Source organism: Branchiostoma lanceolatum, chromosome 2 (genome assembly GCF_035083965.1).
Source record: "Branchiostoma lanceolatum isolate klBraLanc5 chromosome 2, klBraLanc5.hap2, whole genome shotgun sequence".
Lineage (NCBI taxonomy): Eukaryota > Metazoa > Chordata > Leptocardii > Amphioxiformes > Branchiostomatidae > Branchiostoma > Branchiostoma lanceolatum.
In genome coordinates, this window is record NC_089723.1 from 15,247,959 (window position 1) to 15,274,429 (window position 26,471).

Below are 26,471 nucleotides of genomic sequence, written 5' to 3' on the forward strand. Positions count from 1 at the left end.
CCATTTTCTTGTTTCAAAAAGTCTTTTCGATCACAGCGTCAATTCTAGGGGAGACGAATATCTATGAAGGAGAAGAAAATTGTTTTTTTTCCCTGAAAAGTGTCTGAATACGTCAATATGACACCAAAGCTGTCATACTATATTTATTACACTTGTCCACCATCCTCTGAAAATTTGGTGGTCATACGATTAGTGGTTTAGAAGTTATGGGGTGGGCCTTAAAAAGAATGTATGCATAGGTCTGACTTCTGCTGCGTCTCACTACTTTGACCTAAACTTATGTTTCCAGCATATCCTTATACTAAATTTCAGATCATTTGGAAAAAGTGCAGGATGAGGCTTAAACAACAGTCGTGACCAAGACAAGATATTTACAACAGTGTGGTTTTATTAATTAGAACGTCATAATTTATGCATATGCAATCACATACAATTATCGATGAGTGGAAAATTGTGTAGTTAAATCATTATGGCTCGGATACGATTGTAATCATGCATGGCATTTTATACATTTATCGTCTGTATTTTGAAGTCTCACGAGTCACGGCCATATTAAGTAAACTTTTACCTTTTGATTCTCATCTTTGCCTGTTCAAATGTTTCTACGCTACATGCGACCTGTTAGTCTGGCCAAGTCCCTCCCCTGATGGGAGCAGTTTGCTGTGAACGTATCTCCAGTCTATATTCATAGAAGAACTTTATTGCGCGACTATTGTAGCAGGTGCAAACTATGGCAACACAGTAAAAATAGAACAAGACATAAGTATGGAATAAAACTATTCACTGCAGCAAAATGACTATCTTATTAATAGGTTTTACATGATTCAAGTTGGGCTAATTTTGAGTATCATTATTTTTCCTAATAACGAAACAATCTTTTATATATTTGCCTATTTTAACACTGTATGAGCGGTTGCATCTAACTATATAGTCAAATCTATCTGTGGCATTGAGTGTCTTAAAATCTGAAGAACTTGAATTGAGAGAGGTGAATAACTCATCGCGTAGAGCATCATATTTAGTGCATTCCATAATGAAGTGAAACTCATCTTCAAGTCGATTTCGACAGAATGGGCAAACATTTGGTCGGGAGCTACATTAGAGTATTTACCTGTTTCTATATTCAATCTATGGCTACTAATTCTTAACTGTGTTATCGCTTTACGGATTTCAACATTATTCACATCATGATATATTCATATGTTCCCTGGTGTGAGAATTCCTGTTCTTCTCACATCACCTTGACGTCTGGCGCACGGAGACGTCAGTCATCTCCCCGTCATTTGTCTCCTGATCCTGTTTATGCAAGATGTTTTTCTTGGTCTTGTCAATGTATAGCACAGGAGGTGCCAATCATCCCTCCCCGGCACACATGCACATTCATGTGATCATATAGTAAAACTTTAATGTACAGCCTGCAACAAGCGGAAATTTGAAATTCGGGAAACGGATGTCTATGCTAAGTGTTAATTAGAAAATATAATCCAGCTTAAGTCACCCATGTCTTTGAAACTCTTGCCAGTTTTAGGAAGGTTTGATACAACCTAGCGACCTCCGCTCCGATGGTACATTTTTGTACGGCATAACATCATGGCCATGCGCTTATCATGTGAACGCCACGTGCCGCTAATGTCGGTGAAATTCACTACACAACATTGAGATTAGTGGACAGAGGATAGAGCAGCATTATTAGGGATAACTATACTAACCTGGACGAGTTCGCTATGGGAAAAAAGAAAAGGATAAAGCCTTAAATTGCTTTATCTGGTCTTCTAAAGAGACACGGACAAAAATATTCAGATTGAGTGTATTCATTTTCCAAGTTCAAACAAAAAGCTTGCACCATAAAATCACCCAATGGATTAGGCTTGTATAAACTGCTGGGGTACAGTCTGCAACTGACTGTCATCCCCCTGCAAGACTTTTTCATGGGGATATTGTTTTGAGTGTGTTTGCGTGTTTGTGGACAGATTGTGTATGTTTGTGTCACCGGATGCTTAAAGTCAGCATAACTGTAGAAAGTGTAGATGGATTGTAATGATATTTGGTATGTGGGTAGGTGTTGGAAGGAGAAAGGTCAAGGTCGATTTTAGGTCCCCTGGTATGTGTCACTGGAACTACAAAGGCGTATTTGTAAAAATCTTCTAAAGAGAATAACTGAAGAAAACAACAACAGATTTTCATGTTATTTGGGACGCAGGTAGGTTAGATATAGATGTACACACTGAAGTACAAATTATGCAAACTGGGACTGAATTTGCATAAGTAATGAAGAAAATCTATACCTCCATTCTAGGCATGTTGGTAGCAAAACTGGGTCACTTCTCCAGGCGCACGACAGGTGGTGGTCATTCGATTGAGGGATATAGAACGACATTGGTAGGGAACTGGTTTCCAAGAAAACCACATATAAGAACCAAACAAGCACCCACTGGCACAAAACACAACTTGCAACGGCAAGAACAATTCACTATGGCAAAAAAGACACCATTTAATTAAAAACAAAACTTCGTGGAGATTTCGGGCCCTAAGACTCTGGTTGGATTTGTGAAGAAGGGACAAATTTAAATTATTGCTGACACAACTAAACAACTCTTGTACATGTGCATCCTGTAGTCTGCAGTTGAATTGAGAATATCCTTCACATGATTAATCTAGTCATGATCACTAGAAAATACGACATTGTATGCTTCGTGAAGCAGGGTCCTCAGGTAAGTTTACCAAACTGTGCCGATATTTGATGAGTTGAATTTTTGCAGAAAATATGATGGGGAAAGTTCCCAATTCTCCTTGTACTCCGTCGTTGGGGGATTTTGAATGTACTCCTAGCAGATATAAAGGTGTGAGTCCTTGAGCCAAACACAGTCTGATCCTGTGTAAGTGCCTGTGGAATATTTCCTGACAATCATCTTCCAGTCCCTTTGCCTAACTACGGAGTAAGTGATGTAATACTCTAATTTCTACTACCATTAGATTATTATTAAGATTGGATGCATGATTTGACTGGGTGAATCATGTAAATGACCTTTTTAACTATAACGGTTTTGGGCATGTTGGACAAACCCTAGGTCATACAAAGTTGATGTGTTAACTAACCAATTACGAACCCGATACAGGATATATACTTACAAGAATGGCGTACAATTTAAAACTTTCCATTTATTCTGTGGTAAAGAAAAGGTACGGACCAGAAAAATACCTATCGGATATAGATAATTTCGTAGAGCAATCATCAAGATAAGAATATGTAGTCATAGATTAAATGTGGAAATCGGAAGATACCATGAAATTCCCCGTGACCAGAGGTTTTGTCCATTCTGTCCAAATGAGATTGTAGACGAATGACACTTTATCCTAGATTGTTCACGTTATCATGATAAACGCTCAAAGCTGTTCAATCTTCTTTCCGCTTGCTCAACAGAATTTAAAACATTCCATTCTATAGATAAATTCAAATACATTCTAGAAGGAGTCAACCCTTACTGTGTACAAAGAGGTAAATGTATCAAAGAATATTCAGATCTTAGAACTAGAAGTGTGATAGTTTAAATTCGACGTGTTGAAGTACTTCATTCATATACTTGTTATACTTGTGCGTAGGTTAATTATTTTGTATCCCATTGTTTGTTGTTCGCATGTATAGCTGCAGAAAACCTTCCTTAAGTCGCTGTACTTTTGTTGTGTCAATAAAGATTTTCGTTTAACCTTGAAAGTAAACCGGTACTGCATTAATTTACTGGTACTAAACGGTGCATTAGTGACTAAAAGCCCTCCGTGGATATCTGTCCGACAAGGCCGACTCTGAAGTATCTCCGGCAGTTGGAGATGAGTGTTTTTGCTGCTATACTTGGCTGGTTGCTTTGTGTGAACAGTTTTCTACTGTCAGTCTTTTACCGTTAGATATCTTCCTTTACCCTGCATAACACCAGGCTTTTAGAGGCCTATTGTGGCTTATGATAAAGGGAACGTTTTGCCCACCCTTGTTAACGAAATATGTTGTTGGCTTTTGTATCATTATGTAGAAAAAAAGTATTTTGCACAATAGCATCTCCCATTTTCTGCTAATATATATTGTAAGATTAAAAGCAATAAAGCTAAAAATTGGTACAAAAACGTAATGTATTGACCATGTAGTACTTGAAATTAAAGATTTGTTGTTAAAATGGTTAAAACCTCAAGAACGTTGTTCTCTTGTGATCTGAAAACCATAGGGTCTTTTAAGACTTTGTAATAGTTTATATATGCACGGAAGAGCATTCTGTCAGACAACTTGAATGACAAAATACGTGTTACCTTTCTATATTTTTTTTTCTCAATTTGACAATATACTGTGTATTTACGGACTACAACTTAATGTTATCAAACAAAACATGGATATGCCAATTGAATTTTAGAAAACATAGATAACTAGAAAGACCGTCAATTGCTCCTGAGCAAATACAGCATGTTCCGCCCATACTCCTCCCCATACAAAAAATGGACTGTCCCAAAATAACACCTGGACAAATTGAAATACTAAGTACATGTACATGTACATGTACTTTAAGAATAATGAATGTAAAGCGATGTGAGCTTTGAATGTATTTTGGTGAACATGCATCGATGATCCTTAAATCAAAAAAGGTTTAAAAAAAGACCCAAAAGAATCTGTTGTTCTGTTTCTTATTCAGCGTTTTTAGATAAATGTAGATTATATAATATCAATCTAAAAGGACATTCAAGAAAATCATACATCTTGGGAAAGGCAGTGATAAATTTGCAAAAACAGTTTATTTAAATTAGATCGAAAGCTGCCTGTCATATGTAACAGACAGAAGAATGGTTAGATTCTGACATCTGCTTCAAGCCTCGACAGAGCATTAATCGTAACGACAATTGTTTTGCAATTATAATGTTGAGAAGTCACACCGAAAAAAACACTCCAGAATTGTCATATATGGATGGTCGCATAGGTTTGTAAATTGTTCATTATATCAAAAGGCTATTCGTAAATTAGGCGAAAATCAATGCGCGCGCTGATGTCATCCATAATATTTACGTGCTGTGGCCTAATGAATAAATACTGTATTTATTCACTTACTGTGTTCATGTCATCATCCAAATATAGGAAAACACACACCCATACCGTCTGAACACCGTCCACACACAAGTTAACATACCTGTCTTTAATGCTGAACCTATCCACACACAGACAGACTTACCAGTTTCTAGTGCTAAATACTATCCACACACAGACAAGCATGCCTGTCCTTGGTGCTGAACACCATCACACACAGATAAACATACCGAGTACCTGTCCATGGCGCCAAACAGCGATTACACGCAGGTAAACACATATGTCCCTGGTATTTTAAAGGCAACCTAAGCAATATTAGGGAGTTGAAGCTCATATTTTTTCAAAATCAATTCTTTTAGTGATTTCCATCCATAGTAAGTTTAAATAACACTATCCCATTGCATATTGACCTTCATGGAGCACAAATGCGATGTCGTTGTGTGGTGGAAACTCATTGAAAATCAGAGCACTTGGAGGCCAGCCATCATTACAAATCTTCCGAACATGCGCGATTCTGACCGATAAGTCCCGAACGCTTCCGGAGAAATAATCACGTGGTCATGGCTCAATGTGCTCTGGCATTGTGACGTCACGCGGCCGGAAGTTACCGAAAAGTGTCGACAGAAAACGGCTGCGGCTGGATTCTGGGCTGATTTTTTAGTGGTACTAACAAATAAAATACTCCTAGGCCTTTTGCGGCTTGTTTCTGGGCTCTTTTTAAACGCCCAAAGTATGAAATAATGATGCAAATGTGGTAATATAGGGAAGTAAATGTCAATTTCAATTTCACCGAACAAAACTGCTTTACCCAGAATATTTCAAGTTTTACCCCCTGAAATCGCTTAGGTCACCTTTAATACTTAAAAGTTGTCTTTCGACTTGTATTCTTATTTTTCATAAAGAGAAAAACCATCAAGCCTCTAAGATACTAGGTTTAACAACAAAAGGTTATAGAAATGTTACTGTATCAGAATTGTAATGGCATAGTCCTTTGAAGTAAGATCAATTATCTTATTCTGTAGTCGAGATGGTTAATAAAGTACTTCATATAGCACAGAACCTCCCAAACCTATTGAATATATATTTACTGCAGTTCTCAATTATTTCTATATTTACCAAAAAATGCTATTAGATACGGCAACATTAGCATACAGTATACACCCGATAGTAACATTAAAAAGAGTTCGGATTCTGATATGAGGTCATGCTTTAATATACCGCCACCAAATAGTGATGCATATTTGTTAATCTGTCATTAATATTTATTATTGATATCTAGAATTAATATGGGACATGAACAAAACACATTTGACATGGTGCCAAGCATATCATTGTAAACATTGTGGCCTTAAAAACTAGTGAAGAGGAGAAATGCCACCTCTTGTCGACGAATACGTGGTCTACCCCCTGACTCGTTCCTAGTTATTTCTATTCCAATAAAACTCTTGCGTATGAATGGCAATGTATAAAAAAATCCTCCATGCGTTTACAGGATATATACACACGAATGGCATACTTCTATCACTGTGTTAAAGAAAATGCACGGACAAGAAAAATACCTATCGGATATATATAATTTTAAAGTTCGTTGAGCAATCACCAAGATAAGAATATGTAATCATAGATTGATTGTGGAAATCGGAAGATACCATAAAATCCCCCTTGACCAGAGGTTTTGTCCATTCTGTCCAAATGAGATTGTAGACGAATGACACTTTATCCTAGATTGTGCACGTTATCATGATAAACGCTCAAAGCTGTTCATCCTTCTTTCCGCTTGCTGATCAGAATTTGATACATTCCATCCATAGATAAATTCAAATACATTCTAGAAGGAGACCCTTACTGTGTAAATATATCAAAGAATGTTTAGATCTTAGAACTAGAAGTGTAAGTGATAGGTAAAACTCGACATGTTGAATTATTCATATACTTGTACGTAGGTTAATCATTTTGTATCCCAGAGTTTGTTGTTTGCATGTTTAGTTGTAGAAGACCTTACGAAAGTCGCTGTCCTTTTGTTGTCAATAAAGATTGTTGTATTTAGCAATCTGGCTCTACGGGGACTGCGTTTTTTGCACAGACGTAGGAATTCGGCCCGGCATCTTGTTCCCACCTGCCGGCACCGTTATCTTCTTCTTCATTCGGCCTGTACCCGTCACATTTTTGGACGTACCACAGCCAGCTTAAACGCTTGTTCAGGAAAACGCAGTTACGGAACCTGGAAAATATACCAAGGAAAAAAAGTTAATAAAGCAAGAATTTTTGTGCCGTGACAAATTCATATCATGTATTTGTGTTAGTGCGTGTGTTTGTGTTAGCCTGCGTGTGTGCGAGTGAGAGAGGGTTTGTCTATGTGTTTGTGTACGTATTGGATTTTCGTAAATATGTGTGATTTTTTTTAGATTTGGCGTTGGCTCTTGACCTTTTTTGTGCTGTGGCATATTTACTTCCGCATTCGGCGCGTTTTTCTGAGGCGTAATGCGTTCAATTGCAAAAACTGGCATAATAATGTGCAATCCATAGATATATGAGTCCAGCAATACAAAGTTTTTGAAATAAACTAATGTAAAACTTTTAATGGTAACATTACCGTAGCAATTTAGCACATCTAAATGATCAATGGGAAATTAAAAGAATGTAATCGTTGCTATATGATATCTTATGGCAACTATTTCAATCCATATGAGATGGTTGTTATAACTCAATACGTCCTCGCCATAAGCGGTACGAAATGCATGACGAGAAACGCCCGCCATTTTGGAAGACAAATAAATGTTAATTTCAGAGCTTACATGTTAGAGAAAAAGGGGTGCCATGCCGTGTGGTCTGTCCCTGCTTAAGGTTAATAGATCACCTTCGTGCAGCATATCTCACACTCACGCAGACCCCATATGCTCAGTACGTTACCTTCCATACCGGCCCTGCCATTTCAAGCCAGTAAAACGCTTTTGGCGACGTCACCGACACTCGCTCATTAATAATCAATGAGCCACCCTTATTTGGCACAAACAGCATTTATTTTGTCCTGAACCCAAAGTTACGATGTAAGACGTAACCTGATTGGTTGATAGCTTCCCAACGTCCTTTGCGGTTTTGCTCTTGATGAGCTTGTGCAAACCTTCTGTTTGGCTGAAAACTGTTTTGGTGGTGACGTCGCCAGAAGCGATTTTACAGGCTGAAAATGGCAGGGCCGGTATCGGAGGTAACTTACCGAGCATATCGGGCCTGCTCGGGAGGGCGCTCACACTACGTAGTAAGGAACATTCGTGCAAGCGCGGCTGTTATGGTAAAAAAGGGCAATGAATCTATGTGTATATTTACCCGGTGTTACGTTCGTGGGCACCTTCAGCCCAGGGGGCATAGCCGGTTACATTAAACGCGGTGCCGTCCTCCCACACAAATGTGCCCTCGGTGTCTTCATCCGTCAGACCAATCCACACATCGCACAGTTTCCCAGTACGCCTGTGATCAATGAAGGAGACAACACTGTTAATACCAGTAAAAGGAAAGGAAAGTGATCTCGAACCAGTTTAGCTCAAATGAACTCAACCAGCGACCTCCAGGTATAGAGTCTGGGCTGGTCAGTCCTCTACTAAGTTTGCTATTTGAAGGGATACTCAGCTCCAGAGGAGAGTGTTATTCAATAAAACACATCTTTACGAATAAAAAAATCTTGACAAGCGACAGGCCTGACATTAGTGGATGGATTTCTTCTTACCTATTATAGCGCCTGAGCTTCCCGATTAACCAATTGGTGTCAGCCTGGCTGCGGATGATGAAGATTTCCGCCCCGTCTCCAGCGCAGGTTGATTTTGCCAGAGGATAAGAAATGGGATAGTTTGGGTTGTTTCCCAGCTTGAGGCACTTGTCACCTCTCCTACTGGTGTAGCCGGATGGACAGACTATAATACCAAGTGAACATAAACGTTAGAACATAGAGAGAAAACGCTTCATATATGTGAAGTCAGTACATGTGGAAAAATTGATTTGGGTTATGTGCTTTTGTTTCGAACATCATGGTATATTGTTCTCGATTGTTGGCAGCAATTCTTTTAAGTCACTAGTCGTCCTCTTTATTGCACGAAGAGCAACATAAAAAGTAAGCAATCAGCTAAGATGAATACATTTACGTTCATTCCCTGAAACTTTGTTTTACCCTATACATAATCCTGCTATGCAGGGCTATATTCCACGCCATACAGGAATGCATTGAATTAGCCCTGATAATGCTAGGGTCACATTTCCCAACCAGGGCCCGGTCGGGCTGTTTTCGGAAACAGACAATTAAAGTCCACATCAATAACAAGAGTCCGAAGACCCAAAATCTCCATGAAATTTGTTTTTATATATGATGTGTTTTATTTGCCCTAGTTATTTGTTGTTGCTGCTGGTTGTTTTGTTTTATGTGCCAGAGGGTATCCACATGATAGAAACAAGTACACAGGTTTGGTAGTGTACCCATTTGTTGTTTGACCACCAGCTGTTGGGACCTGGGGAATACTTGACCTAGATAAGAGACCAACAGATGTGATAGGTGCGACCTCAAAGCACATACCTACAATGGAGGAGTAGATATTCCTCAAATTCAGTCCCAATTTGCATAATTAGCACTTCAGTTTGTACATCTCTGTCCAACCCACCTGCGTGCCAAATAACATGAAAATCTGTCGTTCCTTTCTTCAGTTATTCTCCTTAGAAGATCTTTACAAATACGCCTTTGCAGTTCCAGTGACACATACCAGGGGACCCAAATTGATATTGACCTTTCTCCTCCCAGCACCTACCAACATACCAAATATCATTAAAATCCATCCACACGTTCTTCAGTTATGCTGATTTTAAGCGTCCGGTGACACAAACATACACACAGGATAGCACACACGCAAACGCACGCAAACAACACCTTTTTTCATGGAGATAAATATGCACATTGCTGTGAAATGGTTGCCGCGAAAACCGCGAACATAAAACCACCGCGAACATTTCTTCATTTGCAGAGATATACCATAGAACTTCATAGTGTTTGAATTTCTGTTATCCCTTATGTATTTATATTTTTTTCTTGACTTATCTATCAATTTAATGTAACATTATGTCAACATTGATATGAAATTTCAAATCCTGATTTCAACGTTATTTCATTCCATTATGTTTTGTCTTGTTACTAATACATTATGTCAAGGCACTTATTTGGTAATATAATATCATGTTATCCATTTGTAGTACGCATAATGTTGTTTCTTGCAACTTTGTGTTAAATTTATGTAAACGACTTCTGTTTGTTTTTTCCCCAAGGACTCATTAAAAATTATATAAATATTTAAATATGCAACATATATTCCCCTCTACTAAAAAAATCCAATGGTCTTTGTCATACTTACAGAGATTGGTTTCATGTCTCTTCCAATATGCAGCATATATTGCCCTCTATCAAACAAATCCAATGGTCTTTGTCATACTTACAAAGTAATGTTTTGAAAGAAAATTGAGAGTTCCATACCTGTGCTGGGTTTGGTCCTGTGCCAGTAGCCCCATCTCCACCGTTGGTAGCGCCTTGTAAGAACTGGATCTGGTCGTAGTTAAACAGGACGAAGGACTTGCAGCCATTCGTAATCAGCACCAGTTGAAACGTGTTCCGCTGGAGGAGTAGCAAACAAATGTATACGATAGGTGTCTAAGTATATATGTAACGTCTCCTATCTTACGTCAAATATCAGTTACTCATTGACAAGCAACTGGATTTTGAAACAGACGTTTTAGACAGCATCCGCTATCTTTCGTTTGTGACTAAAGGCAAGCCCCCCTGGCACGCTGGCGGCGTCGCTGCGGCCGAACGAATTGAAAAAGCACTCGACGAATTTCATTGACAAATATGACGTGACAATCGAATTGACAAAGCACTCGATACATTTCATAGACAAATATGAATCTCATTCGACCCGCGGCACGCTGACGGCGTCGCTGCGGCCAATAGAATTGATAAAGCACTCAACGAATTTCATCGACAAAAAAACGAATCTTTTTAAGCTTTGTGTGTTTTGTTGTCTTTTTCGTCATACTTGTCAGTTTTGAATGATAGGCATTTATAAAGTCAAGGGTAACACAGATCCAGTTTAGAACGCAGCGACGCGGCCAACGTGCCGCGGGTCTAGTGAGAGGGCGGCTTGAGTAAATAACTGGTTAACCAGAAGCTAATCGATTCATTAGCATATACTAGTAACATTGTCTTGACATAAGTCTTCTATTGAACCATCCTAAGGTTGCACTTTGTTGAACTTACCAGATTATTACCATCTCCGGTCGCTCCCTTTAGTCCAACTTCGTGCCAGGTTGCGACGTAGACCCAGGTCGCGACGAAGCTTCCATGGTCGGCGGGGAAAGCTGTCTTGATGTCCGTCGTTGCTCTCGCCAACACACCAGCGTCAGTTGTTTCCCGATGGTAGATGTAACCTGCACGGGGGGTGTAGCTTGTCTTGATGTCGGTGAAGAAAGCGGCGATGACCGTGTTGTTGTTGACTGGAAACGCAGATGTTGTGAAGCCTGTCACCGCGGTCCCAAAGGAGATTGCACCGTTGGTATTCACCTGGGGAAATCGACAATAAAACCAAACCTCCTCGTCATAAATATCATCTTTAATCTTTAGCAGACTGATTGACGGCTATTGTAGCGATTATTTCATACCTGGGCCGCGGAAATGATCGATACAGGTGTTCCGCATCGTGTGATGATTTTCCGTATCACACAGGGTTCTACTTGTATCACATGGTCTTCCATAGAATATTTAGAATGCATTTCAAGTGCGCCGCTGGCGAAAATTCGAATACTGGATTCGTTCTTTGGAACTGCTGGTACCTCGGGTGATACGGAATACCCCCTGTTGCATTTTATATTTACATCTGGTGCTAAAAGCTGCATACCCACACAGCATGGGTAGACAAAGGAATATACATCAGTCTCAAGCGAACAATTATATTTGAAAATCCATTCATAGCTGCCCTTTTTAGCATATTCCTTTACTCAGTGGGTTAAAGCTGAAGTTACTTACATGAAGTGAATTGTAAGTTTTTCCAAAGAATGGGAACGATGTGCTGAGACTCTGTTCTCCAGATGTGCCGTCATCAGCAGCAGGGTCCAAAATGTCTGCAGTACCGGGTCCATACGGGTAGAGGGCAGCATTGCTCACTGGAGTTATCTACACGTAAGATACATTTGATACATTCATGTTGATATCTTTGGTCTTTTCGTTTGTTATCTGAAAACAAGAAATTGTCTTATGGTTTGATTTATGAGATGTCCAATGAAACAACTGTCGCATTTTTTTGTAATGTTTATTTTGGTGTCATGGAAAATGTTAAAGTTTCCTCCCTGGCTAAATTGGCTTGTTAACTATCCATTTTTGAATAATGAATTAAGAACGAACTGGTGTGGTACTAAATATTGATAGCTGGTCATGAAAGAATTCTAAGTATGATTTTCTGGACCATATGGATAAAGTCATCAAATCTTATTGCTCTTAATATAATTTTTTTTCTAAGAGAAAATATAGCACTTTTAGTATATAACACTGCAAACAAACTATGTGCATAATGTTCAAAGCTACAAACGTACGTACGCACAAATTGATATCTATGGTTATTTGAAAATGATTTTTTTTAAATTAGGTAAACACAATTGTTTTCTTATGAATACAGATGATATGTAGATATCAATTTGTGCGAGCGTACGTTTGTAGCTTTGATCATAATGCACAATGGAGATAGTTGCATTGCAGTGTTTTGTACCGATTTGCTGTATTTTCATATTACCATATGGTAAAAAATTCAGATTTAGAGTTCTTTCATGACCAGCTATCAATATTCAATAAAGTTCTTTATTAATCTGTTAATGAGAAAACAATGAAAAGTCACAAAGCCAATTTAGCCAGGGAGGCTGAAAAGACAACAAAAGTGTCTAGACAAGTGGGGTCTGTTTTAAGAGGACCTTGAACTTTGACCTGGTCGGCAATGCATTACGCCTGCATATGTTTACTTGTAATTGTGAGACGATATTCTGCAAATTACAGTCGTGAATAGTTTCATCAAGTTGGTAAGTCACTGAATATAAATACTCTTTACACAACCAAGATATTTATTCAACCGACGTTTCGGTGACCATCTGTCACCTACTTCAAGGCAATTCTGACTGGTTCACATAGCAATGCAGCACAGGTGTCGCTGCTTATAGATGCCTTCCCAAACGCTTGGTTGTGTAAAAAAGAGTCTTTTTATGCAGATTATAGTGTCTTTAATACCATACAACACACATGTCCAGTTCTTAGTAATAGCCTTGTGTTTGCAAACGTCAACACCCTCCTCCAAACGCAAAAAGGCTATTTGATCAAAAGGTCTCTTTATAAGACCATCTTTGCCAAACTGATTTCTCGGTTCTCTCATATTTTTTCAGAAACGTGATGAAATGCGATGCATTAAAATGCCGGCAAAGTGGTATTTTGGTTAGGGTTGTCAACTTGGGCCCGCCTTTTTACCGGAATATCCCGGAATACCCGGAATACCCGGAATACCCGGAATACCCCAGAATACACCGAAATACACCGGAGTACACCGAAATACCAATTAAGGAGGGTAAGTTCTACCGGAATACACTATGTTTTGATGAGTAAACATCACAGGTTGTTGTATTTTGGCATGAAATCATACATTTATGGCCCAGGGAAGAAGATATCACTAGAAATTACTAATGGCGACACATGGAATCTGAAAGTTTAAGGTTCGAATCCTCATCAGACGAGTATGTTCGGCCCATGGGAAATGCACTAATGCCTACATGGCGATAGTACGTCCTCCCTCAACTGTGATGGAAACAGAACGAACAAATTACTCAGACCCCTCAAAACCCCTGTGACAATACTGCCTTTATAACATAAGGAACATTAGATAATTGACTTGTTGTCGAATGCATCCTCCATTATGTAAATTTGCTGATCTTCATTGATCATACAAATTCATGAATGCAGCTCCAACTTATTGTCGTGCTTCGTGAATTTGGACAAAAGATGTTCAAAGGCAAAGTCTCCAAAATTTCTCTTTGGCGCCTTAAAACAATTTATTTGGTGGTATTTGCCGTACCTACCATCAAGATAAAATCTCTGAAACCGCCCGGCTAAACGCAAATCATTGTGTTTGCAAAGCAAGTGTTGACTGTTTTATAAGTAAGATAGGATTTGTAAAAGTATGAATTTTCAGGCATCGCTGCAATTACGAAGATCATGACAGCAAAACTTTTGAATAGATCAATGTTTATACGTCAAGCTTTTCATCTGACATCATCTTCGCCATGTTTGATTAGAGTAAATAGTAAAACAGTAGGTCTGAATGAAAAGCCAACGAATATGCTAATGCTGAATCGAATTATCCGACAACATGATTAAAATCATAATCACTGTGAAGACAATGAAAAGCCTGTATAATTGCAGCTTTACGTAATTTTAGCTTCAAACTATACAGCAGTCAAGAATCTACTGCAATACAGTCCAGATATTGTAAAAGTTTAAATTTGAATCAATGTAGGCCCGTGTGTAGTCATATGTATCGACATGTACCGCTTCAATGCCTATATAAAATGCAGTATTCACTAACTAACACTACAGTCAGAACACTGGTCGCTCGTTATCATTTAAATGTATAAATTGCTGGGGCCAGCCTTAGCATTTTGATTATCAAATCGTAAAGGCTGGCCACATTCAAATGAGAACGGGCGTGGTAAGCAAATAAAAGGACACTGATGTTTTACATGATCAGCCGACAACAAGGCATGACCCACAACGCAAAGTCAAGAATTGAATTCGACACGAGTAGACTATTATAATCAGAACATGCAATCACTTATCTCTAAAACTACAGGGCGCAGTCATGTACTGGTATTTCTGCATTCCTTCATCTCCTATGCAGAGAAAAGGAAGACCCGTATGTAAAGTCTCCCTCTCACTGGACCGCGGCACGCTAGCGGCGTCGCTGCGGCCGATCGAATTGACAAAGAATTTAATCGACAAAAAAATAATCTTTTTAATCTTTGTGTGTTTTGTTGTGACAGTCCCTTTGGTCAAACTTGTAAGTTTTGAATGGTATTCCCGTTGCAAATTCAATGGTAACACAAATCTAGTTTAGGACGCAGCGACGCCACCAGCGTGCCGCGGGTTCAGTGAGAGGGGAACTTAAGTTATCGGCCTGACCGGAAAGTCAGTATATCGCGCTAGCCTCCACCAAGCCTTCCTACAGGGGCACGGATCGTAGAATTCAGCAAAAGGGTATAATTGGCCACGGGAAGGTTGACATTTCCTCATCGAAAAAAAATGAAAGCTTGATTGTGGTGATCAAAACTCCCCTTGCCAACTCTCTCTACAGCCGGCGTAGTCAGTCTGGTAGAGGCTAATATTGCGTGAATATAGTGTAATTTTATACACAGGTCCCGGGGTGGGTACCGGTATAAACTGGTATTTCTTAATGAACCGGTCCAAAAAAAACGGTTCGTAAAAATCAGTGGACCGGCCTATGGACCGATTAGAAAATTCATAGTACCAGGCTACCAGCGGACGGCCACATAACTGGTCTAATAAGATACAAAACAGCAAATTTAAAGAGTCGTTTTCGAAGACGTTAGCTGTGAATCATATCTAGAAACACTTAAAGGATGAGTAAACAGACGGCGAGGAGAGTATGGTTATCATTTTGAGACAAAGTGCAAACCTAAGAAATTATATCGTTCAAGACATGACGTTTGGAGACTTTTACGTGTGTCTCGCTCTCCAAAATATGATGTACTGCGACACTACTATAATCAGGTACAGATACAGGTACAGGCACAGGTACAGGTACAGGTCCGGACCTGGACCTGACTCCTTGGACCTGGACCGCACCTGAATTTTAAGTACCGGTACCCAACCCTACACACTCAGGTCATTGCGGCTTACAAGCTACTCTCAATGAAGGCAACGGATGTCTCCCTGTAATGTTGCATTACCTAAAAAATACTGCTAGGGCCTGAAATATCCATGTTTCTCTAAAACCCCAACAACAGAAAACAATGACCAACAAAACAAATTCACAGAAATCCATCCAAAAAATTATGACTTATATACAACCCCCACACATATATGTATATATATGAACGTTCGAACACACACAAAAAGACCTCGTCGGAGCTAGGTGAACCTTCTTTCCGAAGGTAACACAGAATAAACCTACCTGAGCCAAGGATACCGCCAGAGAAGCCAGCAGACATGCCGGCAGAGTAAGTTGTCTCATCTTGTCTACTAGCTGTACTGATTCCCCTGTGACCTGGGTGTTGAGACAACCCCAGTGAGGTGGTGGTACGTACCATTAAGCGAAAAGACAGAGGGGTGTTACTGAGGATCCCACAAAATAGCCTCATGACTGCGCCCTGCAATTACATACTGTTGAAGATGAATTCCACTTTCTTTTAATATGTCCCACGTATATTTAAGAAAGACAGACACGTATGAATGTTACATGTATCACCCGGAATGCAAATATAACACTACCATCTAAGACAAGCTCAGGGACTCTTAATTTACTGATGTCATGTCCAGACGCACTTTCCTTGTACATAGGCCAATATATATCTACCTCTTGTCGAAAAAGAAATATAATCATCTTTGACGCACACTATTGATCGATGTACATGTAAACTGAGTTTCCTGTGTATTATCATGTAGTCCATGTTCCAAATACGTATACTGTACTCTTATTGAATACCGTAGTGTTTAGTCTTAAGTTATGTATAACTCAATAGCATTGTTAATAGGCAAAGGCTTGATATCTTGTACTACTTGATATCTTGATATATATGTCTTCATATCTTTTACTACTTACGAACTTGCCATACACTGTATCTGTTATATTTGTTGCACAATAAAGTTTGAATTTGTAAAATAATTACGTGGATGTGATTACGAGTAAAGGACTATTGTTATGGTGATCTACAGATCAGCTCGCCGGGTTGCCTCCGGCATTGGATGGTCAGTTTCTCAGTAATGGATAGCTGGAGCGGTAGTGAACTGCGTCGTAGTTGCTTTAAAATATGTCGTGACAGTAAGTCGTATGGTGTGAGCCATAAATTACGTCGTTGTTCGCCCAGGTATGCTCTGCCAAGCCAAACAACGCCGTAGTTGGCTGAATTACGTCGTAGTTGGAGTTTTGACCAGAATAGAAAACCATGGGTATCCAGTGATGACGCCATTTTGTTCCAGAGTTCGTTACTCGGCGCCCAGTGAGAAACCTGTGACCTCAATACCTTTGCGACTAAATGTATGAACTACGTATTATAAAGGATATAATTGCAAGTACCTATGACGTGGATCACTGTATACGTATGTTGTCGGCTCTGCTGAACAGTAGTTAGACTAATAAGTAACATTTATGATTATAAATTCCTTTCGCTGTATTACTGTTATTTCTATGTTATGATGTTGACTTAGTTTGTCTTGTTATTTGCTGTTAACCTAAGTTATATGTTACGCTGTAATTATTAGTTCCTTGTGTTATTTTGACCGCCATCTGTATTTTATGAGCGGAAGACCTTCATAAGCATATATGCTTATTGTCTAATGCTCAATAAATGAATGTGAATAAAATTAAATTAAATTAAATTAAATTGATAGATAACTGTTCCACGTGTGGTGATTGTGCTCACCAAGTGGGTGACTGCAGTGACTGTCATAACATCGACATGTACGGGACCCTGGGCCAAGTAGGCGCGCTTTTATTTAAGTCTCAAGAGTCCGGCCGTTTTTGACCTTGCGCGTGTAGTTTCATTTGAAATCTAAGTGATAGAATCCCAGTTGATGTTGCAAATTGTCTTACAGACTTCATGCTGTTAAAAGATCAAGGCTTTTAAAAGTTGATATAAGAATACATCCATACACCAATCCATCCACCCATACACCAATCCATACATCCATACACCAATCCATTAAATACATCCATCCACACACACACACACACACACAAACACACACACACACATACACACACACGCGGGCGCACACACACAAACACACGGACACACGCGCGCGCACACACACATACACAAAAACACACACAGAGACAGACAGACACATTGATTTGTATAAAGGAGAGTCATGGCAAAATATCATATGTCGTTCTTTATTGCTTATGACAACTGGCTTAACCCGACCTTGACCTTGGATTTCTTTTGTTCATACAATGTAACAGGTTTAGTTGAAGAAGTGTACCAAAGCTTTTTGCAAACATCCGAACGGTTGCAGAGATGTCGCCAGCTTTGCACTTCAGGGCCTGGCATAGGGGTAAACCCAGGGCAAGGCCTATATGACGGGCCATTTAGTGCTCTCATTATCTTGACAAATTTACTATTCTGGTGGGTTTTTATTCGTGGAAGGTATCATTAGTGTGTATTCTTAAGTTTTGAGTAATTTTAGGTTAGATTCATGTCTTCTGTCAAAAAACGGATAAAACTATGACTGTTCAAAAAAACCGCAAATGATAAATGATACTGATATGAAAAAAAACATGCTAAGTGCCCGCTATAAAGCCTATATATCGCAAATATTCTTATTAAGTAAGATACAATAGATACATAAATATGACTCGTCTTCCAAAGCCAACTTTTTAAAGGTGGGTAGAGACCTTAAACCCCAGCGGGGATTGGCCATAGACGTTGCATTCGGTGAAATTTTACTAGTGTATCAGTTATTGACGTCGACTCACTTGAAATCGGTCGTTTTGTTGCCGCCTAAGACCATCCCCTATACTTAACTATAGGACTTGGTGTGGACCCGGACACCGCTCCCCCCCCCTCTTTCCGTCGTAAGTAACCATGAAACTAACCTAAAATCACTCAGAACTGAAGAATATACACTGATAATGCTTTCCATGAAAACAAACACACACCAGAATAGTCAATTTGTCCAGATAATGAGCGCACTAAATTGCCCGTCATATAGACCTTGTCCTGGGTCTACCTGAAGTGCAAAGCTGGCAATATCTCGGCAACCGTTCGGATGTTTGCAATAAGCTTATAAAACTTGTGGTAGGCCTAAGACGCCATCAAGTCAACACATAACCCTTGATCCAGCGGCGTGTGGCACAACCTCTCCAGACTGGAGCGTTAACGATTAGTTTGTATTTAGTTACTTAATTAAGCACGAGGCAGACCTGGTATACGTAATGGCGGTGATGTGAAGACGGGCGTGTGGAACTGACGTCACAGTGATGATGTCCTAATTTGATGCCAACAACATTTAGAGTTAGACCGCCCACACCCCTAAAATATGTCTTCTTCGACAGCCGAGATATTTATAAGAAATCAATATTCCTCTTCGTTCGTTGTCATAAGGGAAGCCAATGATTGCTACTTTCTACACTTTTCCCTTAGCTAAGCTTTGACGTACGTATTAAAGACCCACTATGTAGTTTTAGGCCAATACAGAAAGTAGATTTTCCTACTGTTTCTTTGCATAGCAAGCTTTATCAACTATATAGAATTGCTTACAGATATTCAGGAAGGGAGGTTACAACATTACTGCAACATACAAACAACTTTTAAAAAACTGTTATCCTCTATCCAAAACAACACACAGTGTGAAACTAACACATGGCCACACATGGCTTCTGTACTTCTTATCAGGCTGACCGCCCTGTGGGGTGCCTGTTTACAGTTCACCAGTTTCTGTAAAAAATCATCCTTACCAGAGTTTTTGCAGTTTTGAAGGGAAAATAACCACACTTTATTGATACCCTTCAAAGTAGATTCTCTAGAATTAATTAATAGTTGTATTCTACCCTCTTGGAAAAAGATATGAGTGTTTCCAAAGAAGAAGAGCTTCATGGCATCTGGCAGTCTAAAGTGTGCTTAAGTCATTAGACCACCATGGGGGTCCTCCAGTGCACTGGAATGTTGTTGTTTATCTACTATTGAGGTGGTGTCCGGGAGTTTTTGTTTTGTTTTTGTACAGTTCACAAATACCAAAAATAGACGAAATGATGAAGAAAATATGCTGAAAAGGGGTTGTACATGTCAGTACCTGTCATTAACATTAAGATTTGTTCACAAGAATATTTTCAATTTTTGCGCCAAAATCCTACATAGTGGGCCTTTAACAGAAATTTCCTCGTCAAAATGTTGAATTATACTTCAATTCTAAAGTTTAGTGTCCAAATTACAAAGGACCATTGCCATTGGGATGTACGTGTATGACATTAGAAGAACATGCTTTAATACCACATGCCGTAACCACTACCTGCACTGGACACATTTCGACAGTAATGGGTGTATTAAACTTTCCAAACTTTTTCATTTAAAACTCATTAATTTGCACGAACCAGGCCAGGTAATGGGTCCTGTTTATCAAAACGACGTTGATTTTTGGTGAATGTCCGGATAGTCAACTGACGTCTCGTACAGAGTGTATGTCGAGGGTTGTTCAATATCGTGGCCTGTTTAATTTAGCAGATCGGTACCGCAATATACGTTGAGAGTTGAGAGTAAAAAATACGTTGAGAGTAAAAAATAGACAGAAACTGTGAATATCATTTTCATGCAGGTGGTTTATTACGTCCTCTATCTCTTTGTGGTGCTTCTATCAGATTATCTAGTTAGACTCTAGATCAGACAAAAACTCATTTTCAAAACACGCAGGTAGACGCCATTGCCTTGCCATTGGCTGGTCTTTGAAACGTGGGAGGTCCGGGTTGTTACGTCACTCAGGCTTGCACGAGAAGACTGTCACGCCCTCCTGGGTGCAGTACATGCCATCCGGACAGGAGGCGCTGCTGCACTGGTACGGCATCCCCCGACCAGCGGAAGATGGGTCTGTAGATAGACGGTTTTCACATTTTTTTTCACAAATGGGAATTTTGTATGCAAATTTTCTTTCACCCAGATGAGATGAATCAAGAATATCATAGATTGGTACTGCGTTTGACAGCATCTGTCTAAAAGAATGGCATGTTGCATAAGATGTAGAAACATTTGGAACAAAAGCTAAAGGGACCAATGAAATGGCATGATGACAATCACGCGATCGCTTCACTGCTCATATGCATCTTCGTTAAGAAATTCAATATTTTACAGATACCTTTGGCCAGCAAGATATTATCAACAAAAAAACTATTTCTATATTGATCAAATGTGCGTCTTTATTCTATGCTGTATAGCGATGCGGATCTCTTTAGGGTGATTTTTAGTACAATATGTGACTACTATAATATTATGATGATTAAACGTTACTCACGGACGCATTGGAAGTAGAACGTGAAGTCCTGACAGACGAATCCGAGAGGACACTGGACCTGGGAACACCAGTCCATGTCTGAATGAAGCAGACGAAAGGCAAGAAAAACGTCAGGATGTCTTGCATGTTTTTTCACCCGGCAAATGGTAGAATGGGGTAAAATGTTAAGCATCACACGATCTTCAGTTCCGTGTAAAATTTTCTCAGTCTGTCATGCGGTCCAAAACGTGACTGAGTTTACTCCAGTCATCAACAAAGACGAAGGGGTACAGACTCAGTCACGTTTGGGATAGCATCCTTGCCGAAACGCCGCCATGCGGCTAGGAGTGGTAGAACCCTTTCAGGCCATGAAGATGGTTTCTGAGGGCAAGAACCACCAAATGAAATTACAATGCAACGCATAGTAAAGTCATGTAAAAACAATCACTTCAAAACACATATCCATTGTACCAATACATTTCAAACCTCAAGCTTTTAACATCTAAAAAAATATTTCCATCAATTTACATAATTCCGCCACCCTGCAATGATACGTCCATACAGATCTCCAACCAAATTTCCCCCAGTATAATGCACTCCTGTGTATCTAAACTATGCATACCTGGGGGGGGGGGGGGTGCTGCACTAGAGATCTCTCAAACCACTGTTATTCAAAGTGGCGGATTCATATAACCCGGCGGATCTATGTTAATGGACGTTATCCCCACTGCAATAGAAGTGGACCTTCCTGAGCAAATTTTGCTCAGGAAAATCATTCAAAATAAAAAGATATTATTAACTAACACTGCACGAAATGGCCACGTATCCTGACGGATCCGACGTATCCGGAATCGGGCCTCATGGCGTTTCCGAGCGAATCCGGAATAATCCAGGTTCACTGCTCGAATACTGAGGTGCCTGCAGATCCGACCAATTCCGACGCCGTATTCCTCTGGATCCGTGATGCGCCTCGGATAGCCGAAAATATTTGTGCGGATCCCTCGTTTTTTTGTATTTGGAATGTTCGGATTGTTTGTATGTCGGTAGTTGTTTCGGATCCTGACGAATAAATACACACGGTACGGCATGATCTCATTTCCTGACGAATCCAGCAGATCCGGAATTGCGCATTATAGCAGACACGGAACGTTTCCGATTGAATCCGATGCACCTCAGATCCGACAATTCCGGCGCCGTATACGTCTGGATCCTTCATACGTTTCGGGTACAGATACGGAACGTTTCCGAGCAAATTCAGACAAATACCAGGCACAGCTCAGATCCGGCAATTCCGACGCCGTATACGTCTGGATCCGTGATGCGCCTCGGATACCTGAGGATATTTGCGCGGATCCTTCGTTTTCAGATATTTGTCAATATGGCAGAGATAATCGGATTGTTTGTTTGTCGGTAGTTGCTTCGGATCCTTACCAACAAATACACACTGCACGGCATGATCTCAGATCCTGAAAAATCCAGCGGATCCGCAATCGTGCATCATAGCAGATACGGAACATTTCCGATTGGATCCGATGCACCTCAGATCCAACAATTCCGACAAATCCTGACGTATACGGAACACGGATTCGTGTCCGATCTCCCACAAGACACTGCGTGTCATCACGTCAGGCGCGAGAGACGGTTTTGTCGGTGAACAGCACGGAGACAAGAACGGCGTTTCATCACTCTCTGTGCTTAACATGGCATCGTCAGAGTCTACCATGGTCGACCAGTGATTTTTAATGACTTGAGAGTCGAAGGGGATTCGGTGTAAACTCAAACGCGCGGCATTGCGAAGTAGTCTTCTTCGTGCATGCAATATTCGTCGCCCCCCTCCCCCTTGTAAAGTTGGTAGTAGGTCGATTCATCATTTAGAGGGACTGCCCTTTGGTAAGTACAAATTGGAAAATTCCTGTTTCTAACTAGTTTGAACGTCAGTTATCCTCCTATTGTGGCTTGACATATCATCGCATTTGCATGACAATAAGAATTGTCCAGTCGACCTGCACTTCTACACCGTTAGGATCTAGGAAATTTATAGCTTTCAATTTGTTCGTTCTTGACAATGGTCAACAGACATTTGTGTCTGGTTAACGTTTCAGATACAACATAGCAAGCAGTTGAGGGAAAGATAATTCAAGATACCCTGTAACGGAAGAGAATGTCATAAGTATTTGTCCCACAAAGGTCCCACAGTTTGTGGATAGTGAGCTGGAAGTTATGTGGAGGTTTCAGTGTGTTTCAGTGATTATTGCATCCAGTTATAGCTGTACATGTTGGATCAATATCATATTCAAGTTATGAATGTTAGTTTTACGTATTCAATTAAACGATGCCAGATTCATTTTTTTACAAATGTGATTATGTGATACGTTGATGAAAGTTAGACATCCTGGTAGTAAGATACGCCAAAAATAATTACTCAAGCAACTGGATAAAGTTTTGAAACAGTCATGTTGATTATGTGATATGTTTAATATTTGTCATCGTTTCCCTTTATATATATATCCTATACAGCATCGGCAGATACTTCCTTCACAAATGCAGCACATGTTTCGAGGACCTTAGCTTGGCTTGGAACAAAGCAATCAGCTGTCAGATGCTCAGAGTACCTCAGGCTCCTTTGGTAAGGCTTAAGTCCATCATCGATACACTTCAATGTTAGCTGAGACAGGCATGATGGATACCCATTGTCCCTTGTTTTTTGTTAGCTGCTGTGATGAAACGAAGCCCATCACAGCAAGGAGGTTATATAGTCTATATAACCTCCTTGATCACAGTTATGTCCAAATCATGTGACATGTTACTTAAATACTAAGTATGTGAATTGATATTTATTAATCATTTGGTTTTAACATATAGGAAATGGTTCATCACAAGATGAACTCCAAGCTGAGTCCAACATGCAGATACAGAAGAAATCAGCCTTGCCTGTACCTTACCAAGAGTGCATGGAAGAAGTGAACTCAGATGTAGTCAGAGAATGGGGAGAGGAAGATTATACACATGCAGTTCCACGGCATATACTACTTACGTGTAAAATGTGGCGTGTCATCATGGGAGTTTTCAGACAGTATAATGTTACTTTGAAGTTTCTATTTTCAACCTCTGTATTTGAAATTAATTATCTTCGCCGAGTACTATAGTACTCGGGGTAGATTATGTTTTCGGTTGAGCCAGCTGTTTGGTGGGTCTGTATGTATGTCAAGAGCATAACTCAAGAAACCTTTGATGAATCTTTATGATTTTTGGTAGGTGTGTAGTGGTTGTGCAAAGGAAGGTCAAGTTCAAAAATGGTTTACCATGCGTTTTTCAACAGTACTGCAGCGGACTTTTAATTTTCGTGCGTTTGTATGTAGGCAAAATAAGTGACGGAAACGTTGATGGATCTTCATGATTTTTTGCAGGTGTGTAGATGTTGTAGAAACGGAGGTCAAGTTAGAAAATGGTTTTCCTGGCATTTTCCGTCGGTACTGCAGCGGGCTTTGTGTGGATGTGTATTTTCTTGTGGACAACATAACTCAAGAAGCTGTTGATGGATCTGTATGATATTTAGTGGATGGGTAGGGTTTACGGAAAGGAAGGTCAAGTTCGATAATCGGCCTTCTAGCGAGTACCTAAGGTACTGCAGCGGAGCTTCAAAATTTACTGGCATATTTTATGAAAGTGCTATAGTCATGATATTTGTGTGGTAGATAGTTCATGCCACAAGAAGTAAGTTCTGTAAGTTTGGGCCCCCTAGCGGCTTGAAGCTTAAGATAGAAAGCCGCTTAAAGCTACACATGCTGAAAAAATCGTAAAAATCAACGACTTACTACGTTTTATTTTCTACTTCTAAGAACGCAGATTTATGGCGTTTCATTTATAGCATTTTTACTATTCTGTCGGAGACTGCTAGTACCTTAAGTCTACAAAGAATGATTTTTTATCTTTAAAGGTATTTTACAACAAAATATTTCAGTGATTCAAGCTTAGACAACCGTGCACCAGTAATCCTGTTAGTGCTTTGATCTAGCTGAGATTAGGACTTTCTAAGGTTTCTCTCTTTGGGGAGGTTGTTTACAGCATTTTGCTATCTTTTCTGTCCGGAACTTCAGGTGTCAACATAGGCGAAACACATCAAGACGGTTATCTCTGAAATGTGTCAGACACTTACAAGTTCGAGCTTCCCAGTGCCACTTTTTTTTCGGAGGTTTCTGTAGCAGTGTTGGAAAAGGATCCAGACTCTCATAGTAACACATGCGCAACAAAGCGACACAAAGTAATTCGTACTCGGTCAGTATTAAACATGAGCCACAGTGTCTTTCAGTGTAACTTCAGAACCCTTATTTCTGTGTGGACACTTTTGCCTGTCTCCGCGGCAGGATAAAAAAAACATGAAAGCAACAGCAAAGTTTCATTTCCTTTCTTGACTTTGCTTAAAGATATATACCAAACATTGCAGAATAAAGGACAGAAAAGGTAGGTCTTCAATGGGGCTAAAGCCATATTTCATACCTTCTGAATGTTCAAAGTGTCTGGGCACTTGCACAGTTAGCTAACTAGTCTAGCCAGACCACTCCCTTTTACCCTACACCCACCAGTACAGCTGAGAACACAGTGGTGAACAGACGGAGTGTCGCCTGTACGTATATGCACCAACAGTGACAGTGAGTACTAGATCATAGTCAGGACTCTGACAAATGTTTGAATTGGCCTTCCTCACAGGAAGAACGTAAAAGAGCCAGCTTGAGCCCCATCGAGCCACAACCCAGACATCCTTCAAGTCAGATCTGCTACGGATCAAGACGAAACCGATCCAGGCCATTCTCACCTGCCCGTGACGAGCAGCTCAACCTCTTGACCAAGGGAATATTGCTACATACAGGTTAGGTTCCCTTCCACTTTAGAATATTTTTTACCCGGGACTGGCAAGAAAAAGCATTACACATGTTCTAACAAATGGGACCGGTTTGTTGCGCGAAAACGTGGCCTTTTTTCTTGAAACTCTTCATGGTCGAACTTTGTGCAGACACGTATAAGATATAACGTTCAAAATATAAAGCTACTCTTAATAAAATTTAAAGTTAGATAAAATTGTCTGGGGTTTAACAATATAAGGAGTGTATATTATAGGTAGACAAGTCATATTACCTAAAAGGTATC

General features: G+C 39.8%; 1 protein-coding gene and 2 long non-coding RNA genes across 3 annotated transcripts; all 3 read right to left on the reverse strand.

Moving 5' to 3' along the window:
- Positions 1–4,751: 4,751 nt before the first annotated feature.
- LOC136427563 (uncharacterized) lies at positions 4,752–9,153 on the reverse strand. The gene is made up of 3 exons (XR_010754471.1): positions 8,778–9,153; positions 8,381–8,521; positions 4,752–7,277 (listed from the first exon to the last, which is right to left on the reverse strand). It is a non-coding gene; the product is annotated as an uncharacterized lncRNA (long non-coding RNA).
- A 141-nt stretch (positions 9,154–9,294) lies between these two features.
- LOC136426862 (sushi, nidogen and EGF-like domain-containing protein 1) lies at positions 9,295–16,424 on the reverse strand. Its single transcript, XM_066415581.1, has 5 exons — positions 16,300–16,424; positions 12,105–12,251; positions 11,340–11,642; positions 10,523–10,697; positions 9,295–9,323 (listed from the first exon to the last, which is right to left on the reverse strand). The coding sequence occupies exons 1-5, from the start codon at positions 16,357–16,359 to the stop codon at positions 9,295–9,297; spliced, it is 714 nt and encodes a 237-aa protein (XP_066271678.1). The 5' UTR covers positions 16,360–16,424.
- Positions 16,425–20,643: 4,219 nt separating this feature from the next.
- LOC136426724 (uncharacterized) lies at positions 20,644–21,430 on the reverse strand. Its single transcript, XR_010754335.1, has 2 exons — positions 21,348–21,430; positions 20,644–20,926 (listed from the first exon to the last, which is right to left on the reverse strand). It is a non-coding gene; the product is annotated as an uncharacterized lncRNA (long non-coding RNA).
- Positions 21,431–26,471: the final 5,041 nt, after the last annotated feature.